At 34.4% G+C, this 23713-nt stretch overlaps 1 protein-coding gene across 1 annotated transcript in view; it reads left to right on the top strand.

Annotated features, from left to right (window-relative positions):
• Positions 1 to 496: 496 nt before the first annotated feature.
• LOC106468841 (collagen alpha-1(XIII) chain-like) overlaps positions 497 to 23713 on the top strand; it is a gene marked incomplete at its 3' end in the record, with an annotated part of 124717 nt that continues 101500 nt past the window's right edge. Inside the window, exons 1-2 of the mRNA XM_022397200.1 lie at positions 497 to 1074; positions 5564 to 5639. Coding sequence (XP_022252908.1) covers positions 721 to 1074; positions 5564 to 5639 — 430 coding nt within the window. The remainder of the gene's footprint in view (positions 1075 to 5563; positions 5640 to 23713) is intronic.

Below are 23713 nucleotides of genomic sequence, written 5' to 3'. Positions count from 1 at the left end.
ACAATTATGTAATGCTTAAACATTAGCGTAAATAGAGAGCAATTGTAGTCTCATATATATATAACAATTTTAAGATCTTACACGGATTTGTTAGGTAGCATCGGTTAATACTTTTTTTTAGGTATAAATTTTCTAATAGACACGTTTCACCAAACGATATGTTATTTGCCACGTGAGATGGTTTCTTGCAGCTTCTGTCACTTAGTGATTAATTTTCAATAATTTCAAACTCATAATGTATTTGTGCTAGTTTAATTTCTGTTTTAAAAATAATATATTGACAAATAAAAATATTATATCACAGTTTTAATATATAATTGTATTTAATGCAGAAATAGTTTTGCTAATTCGTCCTCTATGCACCAATGCTCCAATTTGCATTTAATGGCTACTAGATGGCAGCATAATCTTTCCTGCAAGTAGTGAGCGTGGGTAACCGTGAGAACACCTTACAGACAGCTGTCACGCGCAAACTTGTTCGAATCTTGGTGTCAGAGCCTTGCGTTCGTGTCGTTACTACACGGGTAACCAGCAGTCTTTCCGGATTTGATGCACGAAGCACATGGGCGCAAAGGAAGAATGTACTACTTCAGGCCCTTGCGCCAAGAAGATCACTTCGTGACATTGCGTCAAATGTTTTCGTGTTTCATGTTGAAGGTTCTATCAGGCGAGCGATCAAAGATCTTGAACTTACTTATTCACACGTAACTTTGGTGCAGCATGGAAAAAGGCGAAAAACGTTTCTTAACAAATTTCAGAAGTAGTTATGAAGAGAATAAAGTAGAAGCGGACTCGTATGTTAAGCTAAAACAACCCGATTATCCCAAAAGTGACGTTCACGCTGGTGAAGGAACCTCTAACCATACTAGTGACCCACGACGATGTCGGTTTGAACAGGCGGTAGTAATATGGGTTATGTGTGCCGCTTCGCTTAGCCTCTCCAGCGTGTGTGGACTGAGACTATGGCACGTGCAAGATCAGTTGTTCGTTTTAAAGGCAGAATACAGCAAACTGGAAAAAAGAATACCGGTTTTCGAAGACATTAAGTTACAGATTGATGGGATGATACAAGAGGTAAGTGTTTAATTTACAAATAATTAGTTCACACTGAATAATTAAATATCAACTTTTAAGTGGCTGATCAAAAAAAATAGTTTTACAAAAGTGAATAAAATTTAATTGATTGTAAAAATTCGACTCAGCAATTGCGAAAACAAGAAATATAACGGAACGAAAACACGTAGTTGAAGGAGTAAACTGATTTCTTTCAATGCTTGCACCGCTAAAATCGAGTTTCGCTACCCATGGTAGGCAGAACACAAATAGCCCATTGTGTAACTTTGTGTATAACTTCAAACAAGTGTTAAAGTTTTTCTTAAAGCCGTGTAGAATGCATTAAATTTATAAAGAGGGAGGATTTTTTACTATCTTTTCTAGAAGAGAACAGTTTCAAGTTAGACTAAGAGGTAAAATTGGTCTAACTTTCTACAAATATTAAAATCTAAACATAGATCTAACCCCGAATTCTAGCATTAGAAGCCCTCAAATTTACCCCCGAGCCATCGAGTGGAGGACACTTTCAATCAAATATTTTTTATTCATTTGATTCACGCATGTTTGTAAGTATCCCTAGAAATAATGGCTGTTTTAAACTTATCAGGGTCTCGGGTTATACAGAGGTTTTTAGTTGAGACGCACATTTAATTAATATTTTAGAACTTTTGGGTCTATATTGGTCTGAAGTTAGTATTCTTATATTTCTCGTAAGTTGACGCTATCGCATGTGCAGACATCTGTAAAATAAATTAACAAACAAACAATGAAAATTTAAATACCCGAAGTTGAACTCTGACTTCATTTAACAAATAGGGATATATTCCAATATTTCATGGAGACAATATAGAGTGTATGACCTTTCTTTAAAAATAATTTGCAAAATAGATCCAGTTACATAGAATCATTTTTTGAAAATTACTCCCTTTTAAATTAACCAATAAATGAACTAATTTTTTCAGTGGATTTATCTGATTGCATAAAATAATTATCAATAAATAACCTATAAAAATATATACTTCGTTGAGATTAACGCTGCTACAAACAGAAAATTAACTTACAAAGGGCTTTTTACGTATGAATCGACCGTTACGCAAATAAAAATCCATGTAAATGAGTCTGCACATCAAAATTAGATTTATATCAAAGCTTTGGAAAAGAAAATAATCAAAAATCAAATGCTTAAAATGATTTATTTTGAGTAACCAGTCATTAAAAATCATTCACGTAAGTAATCTAACGAATGGGAAAGAATTTTTGGCTAAGTTAACAAAGAAACTTATTTTTTCAACAAACCAATCATTAGATTCTTTCCACGAATAAAAAATACGTCATATATTTTAAAGATTAAACTTAAAGGTCATTTGATAAGAATACGTTTGTAACATGAAATTGAATGGAAATACGTGCTGTTCAAAATGACAATAAATTATGGTTATATGTCTATAAGGACTTGTGTTTTTATTGCATTTGTAAAACAGTGATAAAACCAAATCAAATATTCAAGTATTATGAATTTACAAAATCACTTATAATTGAAAGATCAACTAGTTACAATATTTAGAAAAAAAATTCTGTGAAAGTTTAAAGAAAACCTAACAGGCCAAAATGTCCTTTTGTACTGTCATTATTATTATTATTTTATTTGAAAACAATTAGATACGACGAAAAAAGTCTAAATCTCAAATTACACATGGTTCGTATAAATGTTCTTGGACTTATAGACATGTTATTTCGTTGATAGCCATATATCCTTAGTGTTCTGGGCTTACAGAGAACAAATTTTGTCTCGCATATCTGTTTTCTTGATATAGTAACTCTAGTTCACCTTTGATTTACTATGTCATTTGTGATGTATAGAATTTCCAATTATACGAATTATTTGTGCCATTTTGAAAAGTTCTTATAACTCACTTCGTAGTCGGTAGGAAATTGACCGAGTTATAATGTCACGGTTGTTTGAATACACTCTGGCCTCGTTCAGTGGTGTAACAAATCTTTATCTCTTACATTTATCGTACAGCTTTCTGCAGCTTGTTTTTCACTCATCAATGTGTCCGGGAAGCAGCTTTTGCGTTATTGGTATATCTTGTGCAGGGTTAATTGGATGTGCAACGTGTTAGCAATTACTTTCCGACTGGGTGGGTGAGCATTCCGGACGAACTTTGGCAACGGTTGCCCTTTGTGTGGTAGGGTGCTGTGTGGAATGTTCTCATTTGAACGTGCTGTTTCCTGCGTTAAAGGTAGTCGTCTTCAAAGTTTGCGGGATCCAGTGTTTGCTATTTTGCTACGTGAAAAATATCCTTCCTTGGGGGGAATATGTCGTACTTTTGCTACTAAAAATATCCTTCCTTGGAAAGGTATGACATATTCCCCAACAACAAAACTGCTTTGCTGAACACCCGCGACATCGATGTGTAATCAATACCTACTTACTAAACAAGTCGCCCGTGGCACCACAGCTTGCATCTGCAATCATACGCCGCTGTATTAATATATGCAACTGTTTTTATAAAGTACGATTAACTTTGCGTATAGTGTTAATAATTTATAGCACAAGATAAACATAGTTAATTTTAATAGTATTAATGTGTAAGGTATAATCCTTATATCAAAAGTGTTGAAATGTAAAAAAAATATTCTTGTGCGAAAAACAAACTATTATAGTGTTTATATTTTCGTTGAAGCAATTATACATACCTGTTCAGAATTAAGAAATTTTAAACGCTTGTATAAAATTTACACGAAAGGCAAAAAGTTACGAAAACAAAATTCTAAATCTTGATGAGAAAAGTAAAAAATTGCAATGAAACTCTATTCATAAAATGAGAATATTTGAAATGTCTAATAAATACCGTATTTAAATTAATTTTAGAACAGAATTCAATTACTAGTAATGACAGAGTTCAAGTTTTTTCATAAAGTTTCTGCGTTGTAAAAAATTCCGAGTTTTGTAGAATGTCTAACTTTCTTAATAAACACTTATCAGTCATTTTTTTAAACAATAGCAACTTAGGAAAATCTTTATATAAAAAAATTGTTACTTCAAAGAAAAATTCGAACCTTTCAGATTGAATCACTTAATTCTTATGTAATTGGTTAGGGTTTGAAAATTAAAAATTAAGGATTATACTTGCTAATAATATTTTTTTAAAATCAAGATGTGTGATCTACTATAAAGTGTTCTTGTTTTTATTATTATTATAACTGTTAGGCGGAGCCACATGAGGTATTAGCAAGGATAATATAAGCTGAACTCGCATGCTTATATCCGTTGTCTTGTTTTCATGGCGTGTCCTCATTGGAGTCTCTTTTTTATTATCTTTTCTAGTAAAGTTCCAAGCGTCACACGATTCGCCTAAAACGAAAAATGCAGTTGACGTTTTCCGTTGACGCGACAGAAGAACGTTATTATAAGTGATTAACTGAGCGGTGTAAATAGGGAAGGATAGAGTAAACTAAGGAAAAAGTAGAAGTTAATATTTGGGGTTCCAAGTACCAATGCAATAGGTAATAGTGAAGAGGGGGATGAAAGTATCACCACAAATCAATATATCTTATCTTTAGTCAACTTCACAAGTTTTTGTTTTTACTATTATTAGTTTTACTTCTTTCCATACTGTGTCTTAATGGCACCTTTTGACTTTAACGTGCAGAAATGTATATACCTTTTCACAGTTAGCTTATATTGATCCAATTAGTAAACATGTCGAAAATTTTTTAAACAAATAATTATTTTCCTGTAAAAGTTCTTCAGTGGCCGAAAAAACTTTGTGCTTAGCGAGCGTTTAAAATGTCCCCAGATGGGACAGTGGTAAGTCTACGGGCTTACAACACCAAAATCCGAGGTTCGATTCAGCGCGATGAATACAGCACATAGCCAAATGTGGCTTGGCTTTAAAAACCAAAAAAGTATTTAAAATTCACTAAGAGCCCAGATTGTCGTGAAAGACTTACCGTCTTAGTTAAAGGCAATACCTTTTGATTTTTGATTCCCGACTTCTGAGAAAAATAAATAATTTTCATCAATTTTCACCTCAGTCAAACACAAATTATTGTCTGAAGTTAAACTTGGCTTGAAATGTATTAAAACAGACAACATATAAACGAAAATTGCTATTGCCCGCAAAATATCTTATGATTGGCTGAAAAATTAACGTCTCACCTTCATGCCACAATTAAATTAAAAATCTAATGAAGAATAACAAACTTCGGTTATTACTTCACGATCATTATAAGATTTGTTCATATTTGATTGTATTGGAACGTCATGCATTTTTTGTCTTCATGTCTCTGTGTGATTGTTATGGCCATTAGGTATTTTTAATGAAATTACATTATGTGTTTGTTAGAGTTAGCATAGTTGTGATTGGTGTGGAGTCTCGTTTAAAAAGTGGAGTATGATAAAATGCTTTTTAAACGCACTCATTCGACCATATAATTATCTGTTTCATTAGTTAAAAGTTTGTAATTTGAAGTAATATTTATTTCGTTTATTGATCTTTAATAGCGTTTAGACCGCCATCTGGTGATGACAAATAGATTCAGAAGAGAAGCATCAGCAGCAGAGTGTCTTTGCCCGCCAGGTAAGAATGTATTATAAATGAGTAGTGGTGCTGTAATTAAAACCAAAATAGTTCTATATTTGACGAGTAAAATTAGGTCGCCAATAACTTCTCAGCTGTTTTATATTTATTAATTATGTAAGTATGATTAAAGTTATGTATTTTTATATGTTCCCTAGTTTCTAGTTTAATTATTTTAGTTGAACATGACGATAATGCGTAAGCAATTGCATTTTGAAATATATCAAAAATTAGCAGTTACTGTTCGGATTTTTGAGAGTTTTACACAGAGAAGTTATATGAGAACTGGAGTTACAAATACCAAAGCCTTAAAAACTTCGTCATACCTAATAGAAGCACGTGTTTCTTTGCTGCAACTTCTACTTTTCTTTTTCTTTCCACAAGAGGGCAAAATCATGTAACTCGGTACTGAAAAGAACAAAAAATAAAAATGCCTTCATCAGTAAAACGGTATGTGAAAATAATCACAGCATAACCTGTTGAGATTTAATGGAAATTAAACCCTTTTGTGTAAAAAAAATAAAAAAATAGTGCTCTAGTAAATAGAATCATATCAGCCCAAGCTAACAGTGCGAATGAATGCACTTCCAACCATCAAAAGCACGCCGCCGCCAGTTCAATTATTTAGATCTAAAAAACGTTTAACCCATTGATAACCAAAAATAGGTATATCGGAGAATCGCATTCAATGTTGTTTCATGGCAGAACTGTATCACTTTATTGTTATACAAATGATATAATCTCTTATATCAATTGATATTCATCTACCCTCTGTACAAGTTCTGTGGCTAATAAAGATAAAAGTTGGATATAAAGTAACCTATGTTAGTCCTTACACATCTGCTTGAAACCATGGTGGTATGTAGGTCTAAAGAGATAGCCAACATTAATGGTCGTCAATGCACTGGTGAAACTGGTGATGACAAATATATTCAGAAGAGAAACCTCAGTAGTAATACCTGCCAGGTACGAAGATATTACAAATGAGTGATGGTGGTGTAATTAAGACGAAAATAGTTCTATATTTGAGGAGTGAAATTAGGTCGCCAATTTGTCTCGGCTGTTTTAAGCTATAAAAAAAAGGGTTTTCATAAATACCGATTCACCCTCTTGTCGATTAATTGGAAAAGATTTCATACAGTGTTATATAGATTCACATATAATTGAACTGTAATTCCTTGTTTGGTTGTTGTACAAATCGCAGCAAAACCTCACGTTCTAAAGGCAAACAGTTGAATCAATCAGCTGAAGACTGGCAACTAAGTGTGAAAGCTATATGTATGTTATAGATTTCTTTTCCTTTTTAACGAAGGTCAAATTGAAAATATCACCTATGACGTAAAGGCCTTATGTAATCCTTGATTGGCCGTACTCTCTGCTGTAGACTGCTGTTTCGCCTATTCAAGGCTCATCAGCATAGCTTGGGCCAGCAAACCAAATAAATACAGTTAGTTCTCTTATAATGGTGATGCGTATATAAGATTTATAGGGTTTTTGAGTCTTTTAAGTTGAATCAATCAACTGAAGACGAAAATCTTCAAGTGTGTTGTTTAACTTTTCAGCATTGAATATCTTTAGGTTCTTTGAGTTTGAAAAGGTTGCCAAAGAAAGTTGATAATTAATGCATGCTCATGTGTGTTTTGTACGACCTGTAGGCCAAAACGTGCTATCTAAAAACGAGTGGCTTGCGGATGAGGACCTGAGAGGTGTAGACAGGCGCGTGCTTACTAGTATGTGGGCAAGCTGGCTTGAATCCCGGAAAAACCCGACTGGTTTTTTAAGCAGGTCATCCTTGAAAGCGAGATCACGCTCACAAACATTCGTGATCATTTGTCACTTGCTGTTTATTGTTTTAATCAACATGGGGAACTTTATGCGTGTTGTTTTCATGAAATATTATCAATAAAATAAGCCTTTCTGACTTTACACGGTCGTTGAGCTTGTTAAAGAAAATCCAAAGCCATTTACGTCAAATTACTTTGCTTGACCTATTCCCCCTCCCCCCCCCCACAAAAAAATACAGGACTCCTAACTTTTTTTCATGAGTTATGAGGATAAATATCAAAACATTCAAAAGTACCATTTGTTGTTTCTGACGCTTAGGTGTTTCCATTATGAGCAATTGTTAGACTAGGGTTCCCAGCATATAATATTTCAAAGTAGAAACGGTGTAAAGGATTACGAAGTGTGAGCGGACGAATAAGATGGGCGCTTCCATCCCACTCCATCTAGGGCGACTGGAGCCACTCATTCATATAATTATGTAGAAAAAAGGCAGTATTCATTTATTTTTTATTCGAGCTAACATAACTCGAATAATTCAGCGCCCTCTACATAGATCGATTAAAAACACTTATAATAAATAACGGTGTTAAAAATGAAACAAATAGTATTATGTTGTTAATCCATATCCTAACTTTAATTTATAAATGATTTAAATAACATATAATAATTACAATTCACATGCTTAATCTGAGTCATACCCTAGCGATTGGTGTTCGTGAATTTGTTGTTATAAATAGTGCCTCGAAACTACTACGTCTGTAGTATTCCAGCTGGTCTGATGAGCCCTAGTACTGGGCAAAAGGCCGCGTTGGCACAGGTTATGGGAGATTAAGTGCGGTTAACATATTCTTCTTTCCCTTCATTCTTAACTTCTTATAATTCGAATAACAGATGAACACAGGACTAGTCTTACTTTAGCATACGCTAAAATCACCATTGAATTATATAAGAAAGTTAAATAATAACAAAGTCGTTTTGTAAGAGCATCTGTATTATGTTTTTAACTCTCGGTTATGTTATGACAGTCAGTGTACAAAGAATGAAGCAATTACTGTTAAGAACGTCCAAGTGGAAGTAAAGAAGAGTTTATAATAATATGTTAAGTACACTATATAACTACTGTATACCAAGGCTTTACAAGCCGTCTACGATATGACACACGTATTAGTGGTGGCAAGTACACTATATAACTACTGTATACCAAGGCTCTACAAGCCGTCTACGATATGACACATGTATTAGTGGTGCCAAGTACACTATATAACTACTGTATACCATGGCTCTACAAGCCGTCTACGATATGACACATGTATTAGTGGTGTCAAGTACACTATATAACTACTGTATACCAGGGCTCTACAAGCCGTCTACGATATGAAACACGTATTAGTGGTTGTGACGCAATTTATATTACCAAATTGCTTGACAAATGATTTCAAAAGAATTGTCAACTTTATCCTAAAATTGCGGGACATAGTTTGTCCCGCCATATCTTTAAGCGGGACAGGTGTGTTAGCTTTAAGCTTCGAGTATCGTAGGAATATCGCGATGGTTGGAAAGTAATATATGCGTGTATATATATATATATGTGTGTGTGTGTGTGTGTATATACATATAATTTTACTTTGTAATTTTTACACTCAAATGTTTTCTGTTTACTAAAATCAAACGATAAAAAGGTATTTTTTTTCAATAACCGTTATGACTAGCGTATATAGGTGGCGCATATTTTACCGAACCTACAAAGTTTTTCTTCAGTCGTCGTCGTCGTATTCCTTGATTTAAACAACAGCTGTTTGTTTTTGTTGTTATTGATTTTTTTTTGCATAACTCCATTTTTGTTTACTAATATGTTGAGATAAGAAGATCCGTTAAAAGGTTGATTCCCCAAACAGAATCGTTGCTGCCAATAACTCCATTTTTGTTTACTAATATGTTGAGATAAGAAGATCCTTTAAAAGGTTATTCCCCAAACAGAATCGTTGCTGCCAATAACTCCATTTGGATAAATAAACATGAATCCTAATCTATCTTCTGAATAATTCAGAATAATAGATTAGGATCATCAATGCTGCATTTTCTTCTGAACCTATATGAATATAGGTTCACTGTGGTTCATTTGGATGCTTGTTCATTGATTTGACATACCTTTTAATTATTCAGTTCATATGAGTCACATAAATACGTGGTTTGTTCCGTATATATACGTAAAATTGCACGCATATGTGTGTGCGTATATATATATATATATTTTATAATATATGCAAGTGACTCATCTCTTATTGATCACATATACGTAAAACAAGAAAAACTGACTAAACACCAGCGTTGGACATAATGGACGACTAAGTCTTCGTGTTGTTTGTACGTGTTCCTCCATCTTTGTCTATATATATATAGAACCATAAGTGATTTCTCTACTTAAAATTCAATAGAGAGTCGTGTCTATTGCATTGGAGAAAATTTGTTTCATAAAAACGAGATCTACTGTGCATCGATTGTCAGTTTTTTCTTGTTATTTAAGGACACATTATTCAAAAAATCCAAACTTGAGAAAATCCGGAAATGTTGTTGTTTCTAAGCACAAAGCTACCCAATTGAATAACTGTGCTCTGCCCACCAAGAGTGTCGAAACCCAATTTTTAGCGTCTTAAGCTTGCTGAATTTTTGCTGAGCCACTGGGAGGCATCCAAAAATGATGCCCCCCCCCCAGTGGCACAGCGATATGTCTGCGGACTTACAATGTTAGAATTCAGGTTTCGATACCCGTGGTGGGCAGAGCACGGATAGCCCATTGTGTAGCTTTGTGCTTAATTACAAACAGATAAACCGAAATGATTTCTTGTATCATCTAAACAAGCTAAAATAAGAATACTTTATTTTATTCTCAAACAGAAATTCTAATAATGGTTCTGCCTTATTTTCCCATAAAATTTGGAATATTAACTTTTCACATCATAATATATATATTGATATTCCAAATTCCTCATTTTATTCTAGTGATAGAAATAACGTTAAACAATCCTGATATCATCGTCGGTACTCTAATTCTAGTTATAACCCTCATGTTTTTCTATCCCCAGATAGTTTAAGTATTACTGATATCTTCGTCAGTATGCAAATTCTAATTTTAACCCTCATGTTATTCTAGCCATAGAAATTTTGTTAACCAATACTGATATCATTGTCAGTACTTAAATTATATTTAAACCTTTCTTAAATTCTAGTCATAGAAATTGCTTAATGCAATTTTGATATCAATGACAGTATTCCAGTATTAATTATGATCCGGTATAAGAACATTTAAGATTTTGCTTGTTTGTAATTAAGCACAAAGCCACACAATGGACTATCTGTGCTCTGCCCACCACGGGTATCGAAAACTGGTTTCTAGTGTTGTAAGTCTGCGGACATACCGCTATGCCACTGGGGGGGGGGGCATTTAATAAATACTGATGCTACTCTAGAAATTTAGTATTGTTATTATGGAAATTGTAATAATTATTTTCCAACTAATACGTATAATGCTATCATTATAATATCTATATATTTTTTATAACTCAAATATTGTGTGAATTATTAAGTATATTTTCATATTGATATATTCAATCTATTTCTAAAATTCCTCTTGTAAAAAAAAATGTAACACGGGTCAACTACATGCTCAATTTTAATACCAAAAATAGCCTATCATTTTTTCAAAGAGCGGATATTTCTACTATGTGTTCATTCATATAATTTATAATGATTAACTAAGACAGTTTTATTGATTGCTTCGAGTTTATACTTAATATGAACGTAAGACATAAAAGCTGTTAAATCACAATAAAATAAATCTAACCTGAGCGCTTTCAGAAAAGGGACCATTCTTCACTTATCATTATATGACTTACTGTCTTTGATCTCACAGGACTTGAAAGCTACGATTGTAGCATGTATAAAGTTTGGAATTAAAACAAATACACGTATCTTTGCCTCAGAATTATGTTTCCAACTGTTCGGTTGATTTCTTGATATTTGAAAAATTATGTTATGCCAATTGGTACTTCTAAATGGCGAACCGATTGTTTTCTAAATTACGTGTTATTACTTATTTGGTTGAATATACAACTCTTATAACCTATAATATCAAGGGGCTGAAAACGAGCGGTTATAAAAATTGGGGTGTGGCCTAGAGACTAGCACGTCAGACCTGATCAAATAATCCAAGGTTCAAAACGTGATGCGGAGCACTTTTAGCTATGGGCGCATTATAGAAGAGACAGTCAATCCCGTTATTTGCTTCAAAAAGTGCCCTTGTGACAGCGGGTACTACTAGTTGGTGCTGCCCTCCATCTGATGAATAGTTCAAGATTAGGGACAGCTGTACCTGAACCCTGAGGGTCCCCTATGTGGCCATTTAGCTCAAGTGCACATAAGATGCCTTTTAGGTTGGGAATACGAATCTCGAAACCTGATTAGTGATTAGAAACTTCTTGATTTATAATAACATCACTTCTTAAGTCAGCAGTATTCACCTACGCAAGGACCTAGTCCGTTTTTTGAGTCTTATAAACGCACTCACAGTTGAAGTGCGGCACGCTAACCACTTGACCACGCCCAGCCATATTCCAATTGATTTCAGTACACAAGACGAATACTTTTCAAATAGTTTTAATTTTGTAAATGTTATGCGAGACAAAAACAGAGAATCGTGTGTGGTTTATAATTTATCAGTGATAAAATAAGGATTAAAATAGATTTTATTATATGATTGCTGGATCTATGAATAATCAATTCTTCTGCAGTCTTGGACTTTATAATGCCAAAAGTACACACCTCTACACCTCTATGTATATACATATGTATACACACACATATTCATATTTATATATGTAACATATGTGGATTGTTATAGACATGCTTTGTACTTTACATGTTTCTAGTTTAACTGAACTAACTATATCTAGTCAGTTTTATTGTGTAAAGCAGACCTTATGGAATGAGTCACAAATGATCGATCTCTTTACACAGCTTTTCGCATTATAAAAAACTTGGCAACTACAACATATATATATACAGAAGCTGGCGACGAATTGTCGTAATGACCATGTTGCTAACCCTTCCACTGACATGACTCGTCTAGTGTGGCAGAACAGGTGGGCTGCTGATTGTCACGAGATAGATAATGATTGCAGCAGGAGTGGGAGGGTATGAGAAAGGACGGAGTAAGGAAAGTAAAATGGGTACCACTGTTAAGTTAGAAAAAACACGTTTTAGTTCATGTTGATTTATTCATGCCTTTATTACAGACCGATAAGAAAGGAAAGTTTTTTTGTTTTTTTTAATATGAAGCGAGACAAATGTACTATTCGTTCTGATATACAAATTCCGCTTTTATCAACGATATTACCGGAATGAAAGTCATCCGGTTTCATCGCAAATTATCATGACAAACTTCAACTTAAAAACAGTTAAAATGAAAACCAAAAGCTTAATGATGAATATTAGTGATGTCTTTGCTTGACAATCTTTACAAGGATACGTCAAAACCAGTATTCTATTGATATTATGTAAAATATGCAAAAATATACAGTATCTTGTAACTATATCCAATAATGGTGATGTTGACACACACACAATCTGCTTCGCGTGTTGGGGAGAAAGACGACGTCGTGTTGCTTTAAAACGTCCAAACAGTCTCTTTCAGCTTTCGTTTCTCTAGACTATAAAAACAAGAGGAGGGGCGAGAATGTGGGGGGGGGAGGGGTGCATGCTAAGTAGACCGCCACGTGGTAGAGTCGTCAATTTCATTCTTGTGCTTGTTCTAACAGATTTTTGTTTAAATCTAAATAGCCGAGGGAAGTTACTCCACCCTGAAAACCTGGGCAAGTTTAGCTGACACCACAAAGAGGTTTTCAGCGAAGTTCTGATGTGGCGAATGTTGGTTAATTACAGGTTACAGATGTGTGGTCACAGGTTATATGGCTAGTTACTATTTCGCTTTAGAGTCCACATAAAACTCACAGAGAAACACCTTATTTGCTCCTCTTGTTTTACAGAAGAGAACTCTGGAAGTAGAGCCGTCATACATTGTCTCAGTTGGGTACTACGAAAGACATACCATTATGTTGTCAAGCCAAAGACGTTTGTTATCATTTACACTCGCGAGGTTAGTTTATCTAGTTTCAAAAATGCACGTGGTTGAGCGGAATTATGATGAAATACAAAGTAATAGAATAAATTTGTAACTCTTAGAAGACCTCTCAAAACTTAAGATCGTAATAAATTGCAACATTGCACGTGTATTTGTAAGTTGTACTTAGATAAAACATATAAATTTATGTCATAATTGCACTGTCCTACAATGAACAAGCAGTTACTTCAACATTTTTAATAAAATGTTCTATAGGGAAAAAAACTGCATTATGGAATACCGCACACTCATACTCACGTATATGTATTAGTTGTGAAAAAAATATTTACAAAATTAAATGAAATTTTGGGGTTGTTGTTTTTTGTTTGTTTTGCAAGTTTTGCGTGTGTGTTGACACCCCGTCCCGAGATCTGACAGCTGGATAATTAACTTTTGTTGTAGATTTTCTTGCAAAGTGAATGGTTAATACCTCCACAATGCTTTTGTACTAATGAATAGTCTCCCAGTGGGACAACGGTAAGCCTATAGATTTGCAACGCTGAACTCAAGGGTTCGATTTCATTCTATGGACACAGCAGATAGCCCCATGTGGCTTTTCTATAAGAAAACGTAAACACACACTAATGAATAAAATGATTATTAATGTATTAGTGGCACCCGAAATTATGTAATCTGAAGGCAAATAAAAAAAAAATCACACACAAAAAATACTTTAAACGTCATGTAATGTAATTGATTAGCTTTGGGGTTTTTCAGCCATGTTTCTTGTAAGCGTTATATGAACTGATGGCGCCACCGAGTAAAAACATATGAATTATTCGATAATGCATTCTGGAAAGTGACATCAACAATGCATGTCATTTCACTTCTGCTATGAAATCAAGCATCACCTTATCATGAATTATTAAAAGGTTTCACTTTGTAAGTTTTATTCAGTTTTGTACTGCGTCAGCCGAACATACTTCGTATTCTATAACAACTTTTCATTTACGCTACTCACCCTAACGCATCTTCATGTCATATAATATGTTGCTTTTGAACGACTCGCTGCTAAGCCAATTTTACGGTACTGGGAAATTTCTCGAGGGAAAACCTCCATCAAAAGCGATAAGTCAGCATAGCTCATCCTCTTGAAACCAGCGATTTATCTCTTTAAAGATCCATCTTGTGAAAGTTTAGGCTTTGGCGTCGGTCATTTTTGTTTGAAGCTCGTATAATTAGCGTTGACATTTATTAGATTAGTAGCCATCGTGTGCTGTTTGAAAAACAAACGTATAGCTTTTCAGTGACAGTTAGCTGCGAATATTTTACGCTTATTTCTGCAATAGATATTTAGCTGTTTACATGAACACATTGTTGAATAATGTTTCTAAGCTGAAGAAAAGATAGAAGTAGGAGCATTATATTAACAAGTCTACTGACATTGGCTCTTTTTCTTCCAAAACAATAATTCAGGCTTTATTTTTCTATCGTTTGGAATAACCTTCAGTTTTAAGATTGCATCTCTTATTATATAACCTTAAGTTTTAAGATTCCATCTCTTGTTATATAACCTTCAGTTTGAAGATTCCATCTCGTGTTATATATCACTTTTCATTTGGACGAGTTTTCCATTGATGTTCCCAAGACAAATAAACTTCACAGGGGACACCATTTCTAGGCAAATAAATTTTTTGTTCTAGCAGCTATAGGTGATAAAAACAAATAAAGGGCGACGAGCTGCTAATAGAAATGCTCACCAGAAGGCGTATTATTTGCGTTCTAGAAAGATAAAATAAGCGCGCGACTAGATGCTGGGAAACATGTTCATAAGGGCGTTTCATTTAGTTTTATATATGTTTGTCTTTAATTTAAATGTGATAAAGGAACGCAGAGAAAATTACAAACCCTTCTTGAATTTGGGACATCTTAACCGGGTATAGTGTATCATATGGCATACGTTTTATTACATTTTACAACGTACAATATTTACTTACAAAACGCATCATAAACATCTTGCTACTACTAATTCTTAATGTACCAGTTATACATAAAACATAGATAATGGAATTTGTAAGTTAAAGGTTTTATAAAGTTATTTGATTTTAGGTCTAATATTGACGGATTTCTATCAGCTGTGGTATTCTAGTTTAAGGAAAAATACAAGCAGGTGGGTGAGTATGTCGCCGCAAAACAGAAGGTTCGAAGGATGTGACTATATGTAAGTTTTGTGATGACGTGTTGCAAAGCAAAACGCAATAATAAAGTAATAAAAAGTAATTTTTATAAGAATTTAAACCAAATTTTTATGAAATGAAGAAACGGCGCTTTAAGTAAACCAGAACTGGCTGTAATGCAACTAAATATAACCGAAAGTTGAAATTGAAACTGAAACACACAGTTCGTTTTGGCTTCTTTGAGGGCTAGGTGAGAAATCTTGAAAAGCTTCAAAGACTGACCCGGGAAACAGCGTCATTTCAGATAATTGAACCAGTCACAAGCAGGCAAACTTGGTTATGTCAGCTCCCACGTGGCTGTCAGGTCAGCAACCTCACCAGATCATCTTGGTGTTCACCATGTCCCAACATACCAATAAGAAAACAGAGACAGCCTAGATCGGCAACAAGTTAAGGCAGTAAACTCCAGAGTCACGTTTGTGAAAAATAAATAACGGGCTAGTCATATAAGTATATAACAACGTTTCGCTATTAGGGCAGAGTTAAATTTCTTAATGAAAATTTAAAGTTTCGTACATTAAAAGTAACACTTACGAATGACAGATTTTCTAGCAAAGCTCCACACAGAATTAGTCATACCCAATTTTGAAATGATAGATTAGATGGAAAGCAGCAAGTCAACGGCGCCAACTGCCAACTATTGCGTTACTCTTATCTGACCGAATAGTAGGATTTAACTATCATTTTTATAATGCATACACAGCCTTAAGTGTGGAGTGTGTTTTGTGACAATGGAACTCAAAAACTTAATCCTCGGATTCACAGTTCTGGCACGCTAATTACTAGGCCACGACCAATCCTCAATGATATCAAGACAAACCTTAAGTTCGGAGGATATTCTTAAAAGAGCTCAAAACCCTTTCAGAAAAAAATATTTGGCTTGATTTTCTATCAGAGAGAATCTTCCTAAACATTTCTATATATGTTGTAAAATCGAAATGTAAAATAAAATAACAAACCGTTTTTATATTACTATAAACCATAAAATCTTAACTAAATATCCTCTAGATTTCATAGCTTAGTTCTTAACTACAAAAAACAATCAACCTAATGTAGGCAAATTGTGAATTACAGTCATTTTCATCAATACCTTACTAACTCTTGTAGCAGGAGTCAAAGCAGTTTTCTATATAAAAGGGCTTAAACTGATATCACTTTACTCCACAATTTATCATCTTCGTATGTACGATTAACAAGTTTGCTACATTGTCAAGTTATAGCAGTGGGTCATATTCCCAAGTAAGGGTATCCAGATACAGATGTAAGCAACTCCCTTACTGACATACTGTATACTTTGATCAAAAAGTTAGTCTAACCAAAATTTGGATCAGCGATACATTGAATACTAATTTAATATAACCTACTACTTAATATACTATAAACTGACTGTGAAACAAGTGAAATGTTCAAGCTAAATGTTGACATTAGCTTTAGAGCAGAATCATCTCATGGACAAACAGTACTGAATTTGATACTGTAGTACATGTTATTGTAAACTGTGTGTCTTCAGTATTTAAAGCTGTTTTGTTGATCTAGAATTAATGTGTCTGTAAACATGTAAGTACAAACGGCTACAGGAAAAATACATCATTAGTAATATGGTGCACATGTCTCATTAGACCATGTTTTAGATATACAGGTTAATTTTATCCGATTTATTATGTAAAGCTTTTGACTGACGTAGTGTTTTACATATACGTATATTCGGTGTTTTTTGTGTATAGGTGCATTCCTATTTTTGATTGGAGTAAATAAGAGCACAATAGCATTTCCTAAACATAGTAGTTTAAATTAGAATATTACTTCATGCCAGAATTTATACAGAAGGATTTTGTTCTAATTTTACATGTTTGCTGGCAGTCCGCATCTTGCAAATAATTGTTTAATTATAACATACATGTACTTACTTACAAATTTTAATAAAGTGTTTACGAAATTTCGAAGGATTATGGATTTTTTTTTTTGTTGTTGTTGTTGTTGTTGCTAAAACAAAGAATTATATATTTCACAGCTGCTAATTGGATATTACTGAATTAATCCAACTACTCTTACATGACAATGAAAATCGGTTTCGGGGCTTTTCTAGAAGCTCTATGATTCAGAAACCCAAATTTCTGTTTACAGCATATATTAAAAAGTTTAGGGAGGGTCATCTTTTCCAGAAACTCAAATCGGATCTTTTTCTTAAAGGTTATTGAACAAAGTCTGAAAACCCGATTTACTCCTCATATACCACTTGTACATCCTGTATTATACTGAAAATGATAGCAAGTGCGGATAAAAAGGAATGTATGATATTTTTCACGTTTCGTAAATATATATCTTAAATATAGCCTGAAATCTTTAATTTTTTTAAAAACTGTACAAGATGTTGTTTCGAATAGAACTCTGAAGAGCAAATTGTCTTGTTATTGTAGAACTCGGCACATACACAATCATTCAAAATGTGTTAATTCTTTTAAATTACAGAGTCTGAAATATTGAACCAGTTATGGTGTTGTGTGACATAAAATTACAATGAGTTTTGTTTCATCTCATAAATAGGCTGTCCTAACGTTCCTAATTTTTCTTCTCGGTTTCAAACGTAAAACTAATTGAAATAATTGATGTTATATAGTAAGCGAGCACAACTTATTCCGGAGCTTGATCTTAGCTTAGTTTTTCAATACTTTTTGGATAAGAGAGGTTAATATTTCAGAAGTCTTTGTTGAAATGGTTTTGGCTAACTGAAGCAATCTAAAAACAGTTAAGCTATGTTTCAGTTAAATTATTGTTATTTGCTACTCAACCAACCGTAAATTGTCTTTTGAGCAAAGGAACAAAATTTATTTGTACTAATTTTTAATTTTGCTTCAGTTAGATATTTTAAAATAAACTTTTACGTAGCAATTCGAACCATACATGCTTCCCCCCCCCCCTTAGTGGCTCAGCGGTAAGCCTGAAGACTTATAACGCTAAAAACCAGATTTGATACCCGTGATTGGAACAGCAGTGATAGCCTATTGTGCTGCACAACAAATAAAACAAAAGGCGAGCCATATTTTGCATCCAAAATATATAGTTAATCGGTAATAATGTATTGTTTGTGTCGGTTGCTTGAAAATTTTTGTATTATATTAAATGTATCCTACAAAACAAAATAATTTTATTGCCCTCAAATCCTAATTTATAGTATTTTCTATAATTTCCACAAAATAATTATAAACTGTGTTACAGAATACGTTATATTTTTAGGTGTGTTAATTTATTTTCGATAAATTATCCTCTAGTTTTGAGGACATCCACTTAACTGTGTTCAGAGTTTTTAAGTGAGGATCAAAAAGGATGATGCTCATAAGAACGGTGCGTCATTTCGAAGTTTAAAATTTTGTTTTATGTTCAGTGTGTATTCCAACTGCAATACACGATTTCTAAGCTACCAAAATAATGATACGTCCTCATTTCCACGTTTCCATCTTTGCTTTCAGAAGGCTAAAGATGCATTAGCGCAGTGTCAAGAGAATTGTAATTTATTTACATTGGAAAAACTGTAACCTCTTTTTTTATGCTCTAAGCGACAAAACTTCGACTTAAATTTTTGTTATTTAAATATTATAACCGCGGACCGTAACCATGGTGATTTTAAGTCAATGAAAGCTCATGTCAAAAACTCATATTTCAAAGATGTTAAACGAAAATCGTTGAGACATTTTACAGCTTATAAATACAAAAAGTGATTTAGAGTCAGAATGATGATACGAGTACATACAAGTAGAGAGAAACTTGAATTGCTTTGTGTAATGTGAAATAAATGGCAGGCGAAAAATCGCGTGTCTGTGTGAATGGTTTTCATTCAGTTAGATAAATCATCGTTAATAGTTGAACTTGAGCTAATTCGTTTAGGTTGATTTATCGATAATCTGACTAGACTTTATGAGTATAATTTTTTCTCGTAGGTACATTATGATCCAAGCAGCTTTTCATCCTCTGTCGTTAAGGGGTAGAAAATTACAAAACATGATTTTTTTTTAGTTAATGTTACGTTGTTTTTCTTTTTTTAAAGTGCTATCTGCGTGTTTGTTTCACATCAAGTCAAGGAAAGTTATCAGTTGTTTCTTTGCAGTAGTTAGGATTATCAATGATACGTTTTCACACAATGCAAATTATAATTAATTTGACGTTAAAGTACATTTATATATATAAGTTTTTCAGTTTACTAATGAATATAGCTATTCACTATAAATAGTGCCCTCAGCTTTTTTGCTAACTATAAATGAAAACTGTGTGTAAATTACTGAACATCTTTTAGGAAGTAAGCTTCCAATGTATTTGTTTTCGCATGTTTTCGCAAAGTTATTCAAAGGCTATCAGCGCTAGCCGTCCCTAATTTTGAACTGATAGACTAGGATGAAGGCAGCTAATCAACAGCAACCATTGCCAACTCGTGGATTATTACTGTCTGCCTGAATAATGGGATTGACCGTCACTCTTATAAGACACCTATGGCCCCAGAATAAGGAGCGCCATTTATTTGTCGGTAACGCGACGTGAACCATGAACCCCCAGATACACAGGCCGGCACACCAGCCAATGAGCTACGTTGAGCTCTGCAACTTGTTAAGTGTAAGAAAAATTCGAATAACAAACTTCTGATATATATATTTTTTAAACCTAAAATGATAGTGATTAATTCACAAGTATTTTAATATTCAGCGGAGTTCTCCACTCTGTGTGAGAATGACCAGTCACGTAGGTAGTGCTACTCACTATGGATAATTCCAAGGTTTCTCATTCAGTAAGAAATGTTAAATTTAAACACAATGACATAAGATCTAAAGTGAGTTGGTTGATGGAAAACATCTTGAGGAAAACTAGGTAATCAATTCACGGGACCAGTGAGAGATGACCATCCAGTGCCCAGTAACCAAGTATAAACCCTTTATTTATCCATTGATTTAAATAAGATTGCTTTTATTTTGTATTTCACATTTGTCCAGTCTGTTTATGTATTTGATTAAACTCGGTCAGTTTAACTCAATTCGGTATGACTCCTATTGTAAAACAAATTTAACCTAACAATACCATAGAGTCGGTAGGAAACAGAAATTCTGGTGCCATAACCACAGTATGTGATACTATTTTCTGTTTCTCATTAATATTTATATTGCCCTTACTTGGATGCTTGAGTTCAACACGTTTAAAGGAACACTTCATGCTGAGAAAAATGTAGGTATACATTCTTCTTTAGGTATACATACTCACAACCGAGAGAGTCTTCCCCAGCTCTGCTCAAGCCGAGGACTGGACATGCTACTGATAGATGACCTCCAACAGTCAGAGCTGTTTTTTTAACTGATAAGAAAGTGGGCACTAATTGGATAAGACCCTTAACTATGGGACAGTTGTGAGCCTCACCAGGCTAGTATATATCTTCCAAGGACAACCATGGATCATGAGGAAACTCGCGAAGTTGCACAGAGTTTTACGATGAGCTGTTAAGAACAACTCGTCACACTGCTAACCTGAACCATGGATCAACAACTCGTTCAAGTGCTTGAGTTTCCTGTATATCTACTTCCCAATATCCATGAAATCGAAGGTATCTCAGCTAAGCATTGTCCAAAAGCCTACAAATTAAAGTCTTTGGTCAACACCACAGGTCCCTACGAGTGAAGCCAAGCAGATTTAACCCAGATATTCAGATGTACTGTGAAAAATCTGGACCATTTTCTAAAACATTTAAGGCAGGAACAACTGGACTCAGGAGTAGACAGTCCCATGCTTGTTCCTGAGCATAGATGATTGATCTCTGGATTCTATTGAGCATTCATATGAGGCACAATAGAAACCCTGGAACACAGTAATGATTAAGTTGTGCCACCGATTGTCCTAGTGGAGAACCGAGAGATCCATTGGACCAAATTCCAGACTTGAAAAAGGAATGTCATCGAGAGTTTGGCCACATATGCAGATAACCTGCACAGTAAAGCTTATCCTGTTATTGGCTTTAGTTATCCCAAAGACATACTTTTGATGAGGAAATTGCTATTGCGACTATGAGGCATCACCTCGATGTGAGGTAATACTGATACTAAATGAAGTATTTTCCATCATGACCAAGTGTGAACCACTAGCTTCAAGTTGATTGTTGCAGAGGAAGAGGCCTAAAGTGACAGCTTCTGTGGCTATATCTAAGATGGTCTGTCCTCGTCATGCATTGAGCTCAAGTTATGCCAAGCGTTAGTCAGACACTTGCACATCCCTGCACTGCAATTTACCATACTGGTTTGTGATGAACAGGTAGGACTATATCAGTCCAACTACGATTTACTTGCTATAGATTGGGCCAGTGATGCAGCCACCTGGATGTTGTTCAATATGAGAGGATAAAAAGCATCTGCTTCACTTGTAGTATGTTAGGAAATGGGCAATTAACTGCTCTTGCACTGCCAAGCAACAAACACAACCAAGCTGTTGACTCTAATCAGTGGCTAAGATTGTGTAAGAACACTAACAGCAGTCATACTTCACCAAACAGTAAAGTAGGCAAAGCTGTCAATTTTGACCATGGCTGAAGAGACCAATAAGAAACAATGATAAGTGGTAAATGCTGCTTCTACAGCTCCAGAAAACTAACACAGCCCAAGTCTGGTTTGCTCATTGACTTGGAAAACATAACATATAGCTTACAACAAAGAGTTTAGTGGTCAGTCTAACTCTATCAGGGGTGGATGGAGCTTGGTATGTACCTATGAGGGTAAAAGAGCAATAGGTCGAATTTCTGGTTAACATTCGAGTAGCCAGAACACTAGTATATATTGCAATATTTCCAGCCCTGCAAATGACATCACCGCTTCAGCCAGTTAATACCGACATTGTTTAGGCAAATAGTGATAGACTAGATGTAAATGAAGAGGTAAATCTTTGGTTGTGTTTAGGAAATGCCATTCACAGAATGAAGGTAGTCATTTTTGACCTTGGATCTGCCATAGACATCCTCAAGATGGACAAACTGCAGTACTTATCAATCAATTCTATCTGTGCAACTGATGCACCGATGTTCCACAAGAGAGTTATCTAATATTGGTTGGGTCGAGCTCAAGAACAATGGAATACACAAGTGGAGGGAATAACAGTACCTCAATATATATATACAAATGATATTCCATGACTTGCTATTTTTGAAGTATAGTGTATGTATCAGTAATGTGATTACATAAGCTATGCATGAAATTGATTGTTTCTTGTATAAAAAGCGGGCAGCATAAGATCAAACATTTATCCTTTCGATGAGGGATGAAGTACCAGTATTGTTTTGTAATTATGGATAACTGGATGGCTATCCAGCTTTATGCTAGAATTATCATAATTGCAGTAAGTAATGTTGTGGCTAGTCGTAATGCTAAGGTTGTGTTATCAAACTATGGCTAAAAGCAATGACACAGTTACCAACACCTCTAAGATTGCTTGCTGAGGATTATGCAAACAATTTAGATCTAATGTAATGAAAGCAACTCAGTGATCTGTGGCTGAGTACGTCCAGTGCTGAAATACAGTAGGTTTGAAAGACAGAGTTTGGGGTATTTTTCAGTAGTAGTTGTCAGAAAGAAATTAATATATGGCTGTATTCTGTGTTGATTTTAGACGAGTGGACGTGTTGAAACCATTTCTGCCATAGTAATGTCAAGCCATACAGTAGGAGATTCTGCTAGTAGATTGATGCTGTGATTGACATTTTGGTAGCTCTGGGAAGAGAAACTAGAGGACCCAATTCTAGTATGGATGCTCGTTTGGATGTAGAAAGAGAAAGAGCAGAAGCACATATAAAGAAATTTAACATGGATGCATGCAACCTGTGGCACTTGTATGGTAATTTATGAATTCAGGAAAGAGTCTGTACCATTGCTATAAACCACCAAGTAGTGGTTCACATACTGTAGCTGTAGCTAATGGTCTCC

The sequence above is a fragment of the Limulus polyphemus genome, unplaced genomic scaffold (assembly GCF_000517525.1).
Source record: "Limulus polyphemus unplaced genomic scaffold, Limulus_polyphemus-2.1.2 Scaffold3186, whole genome shotgun sequence".
Lineage (NCBI taxonomy): Eukaryota > Metazoa > Arthropoda > Merostomata > Xiphosura > Limulidae > Limulus > Limulus polyphemus.
This window is presented reverse-complemented; position numbering and strand designations above follow the sequence as displayed.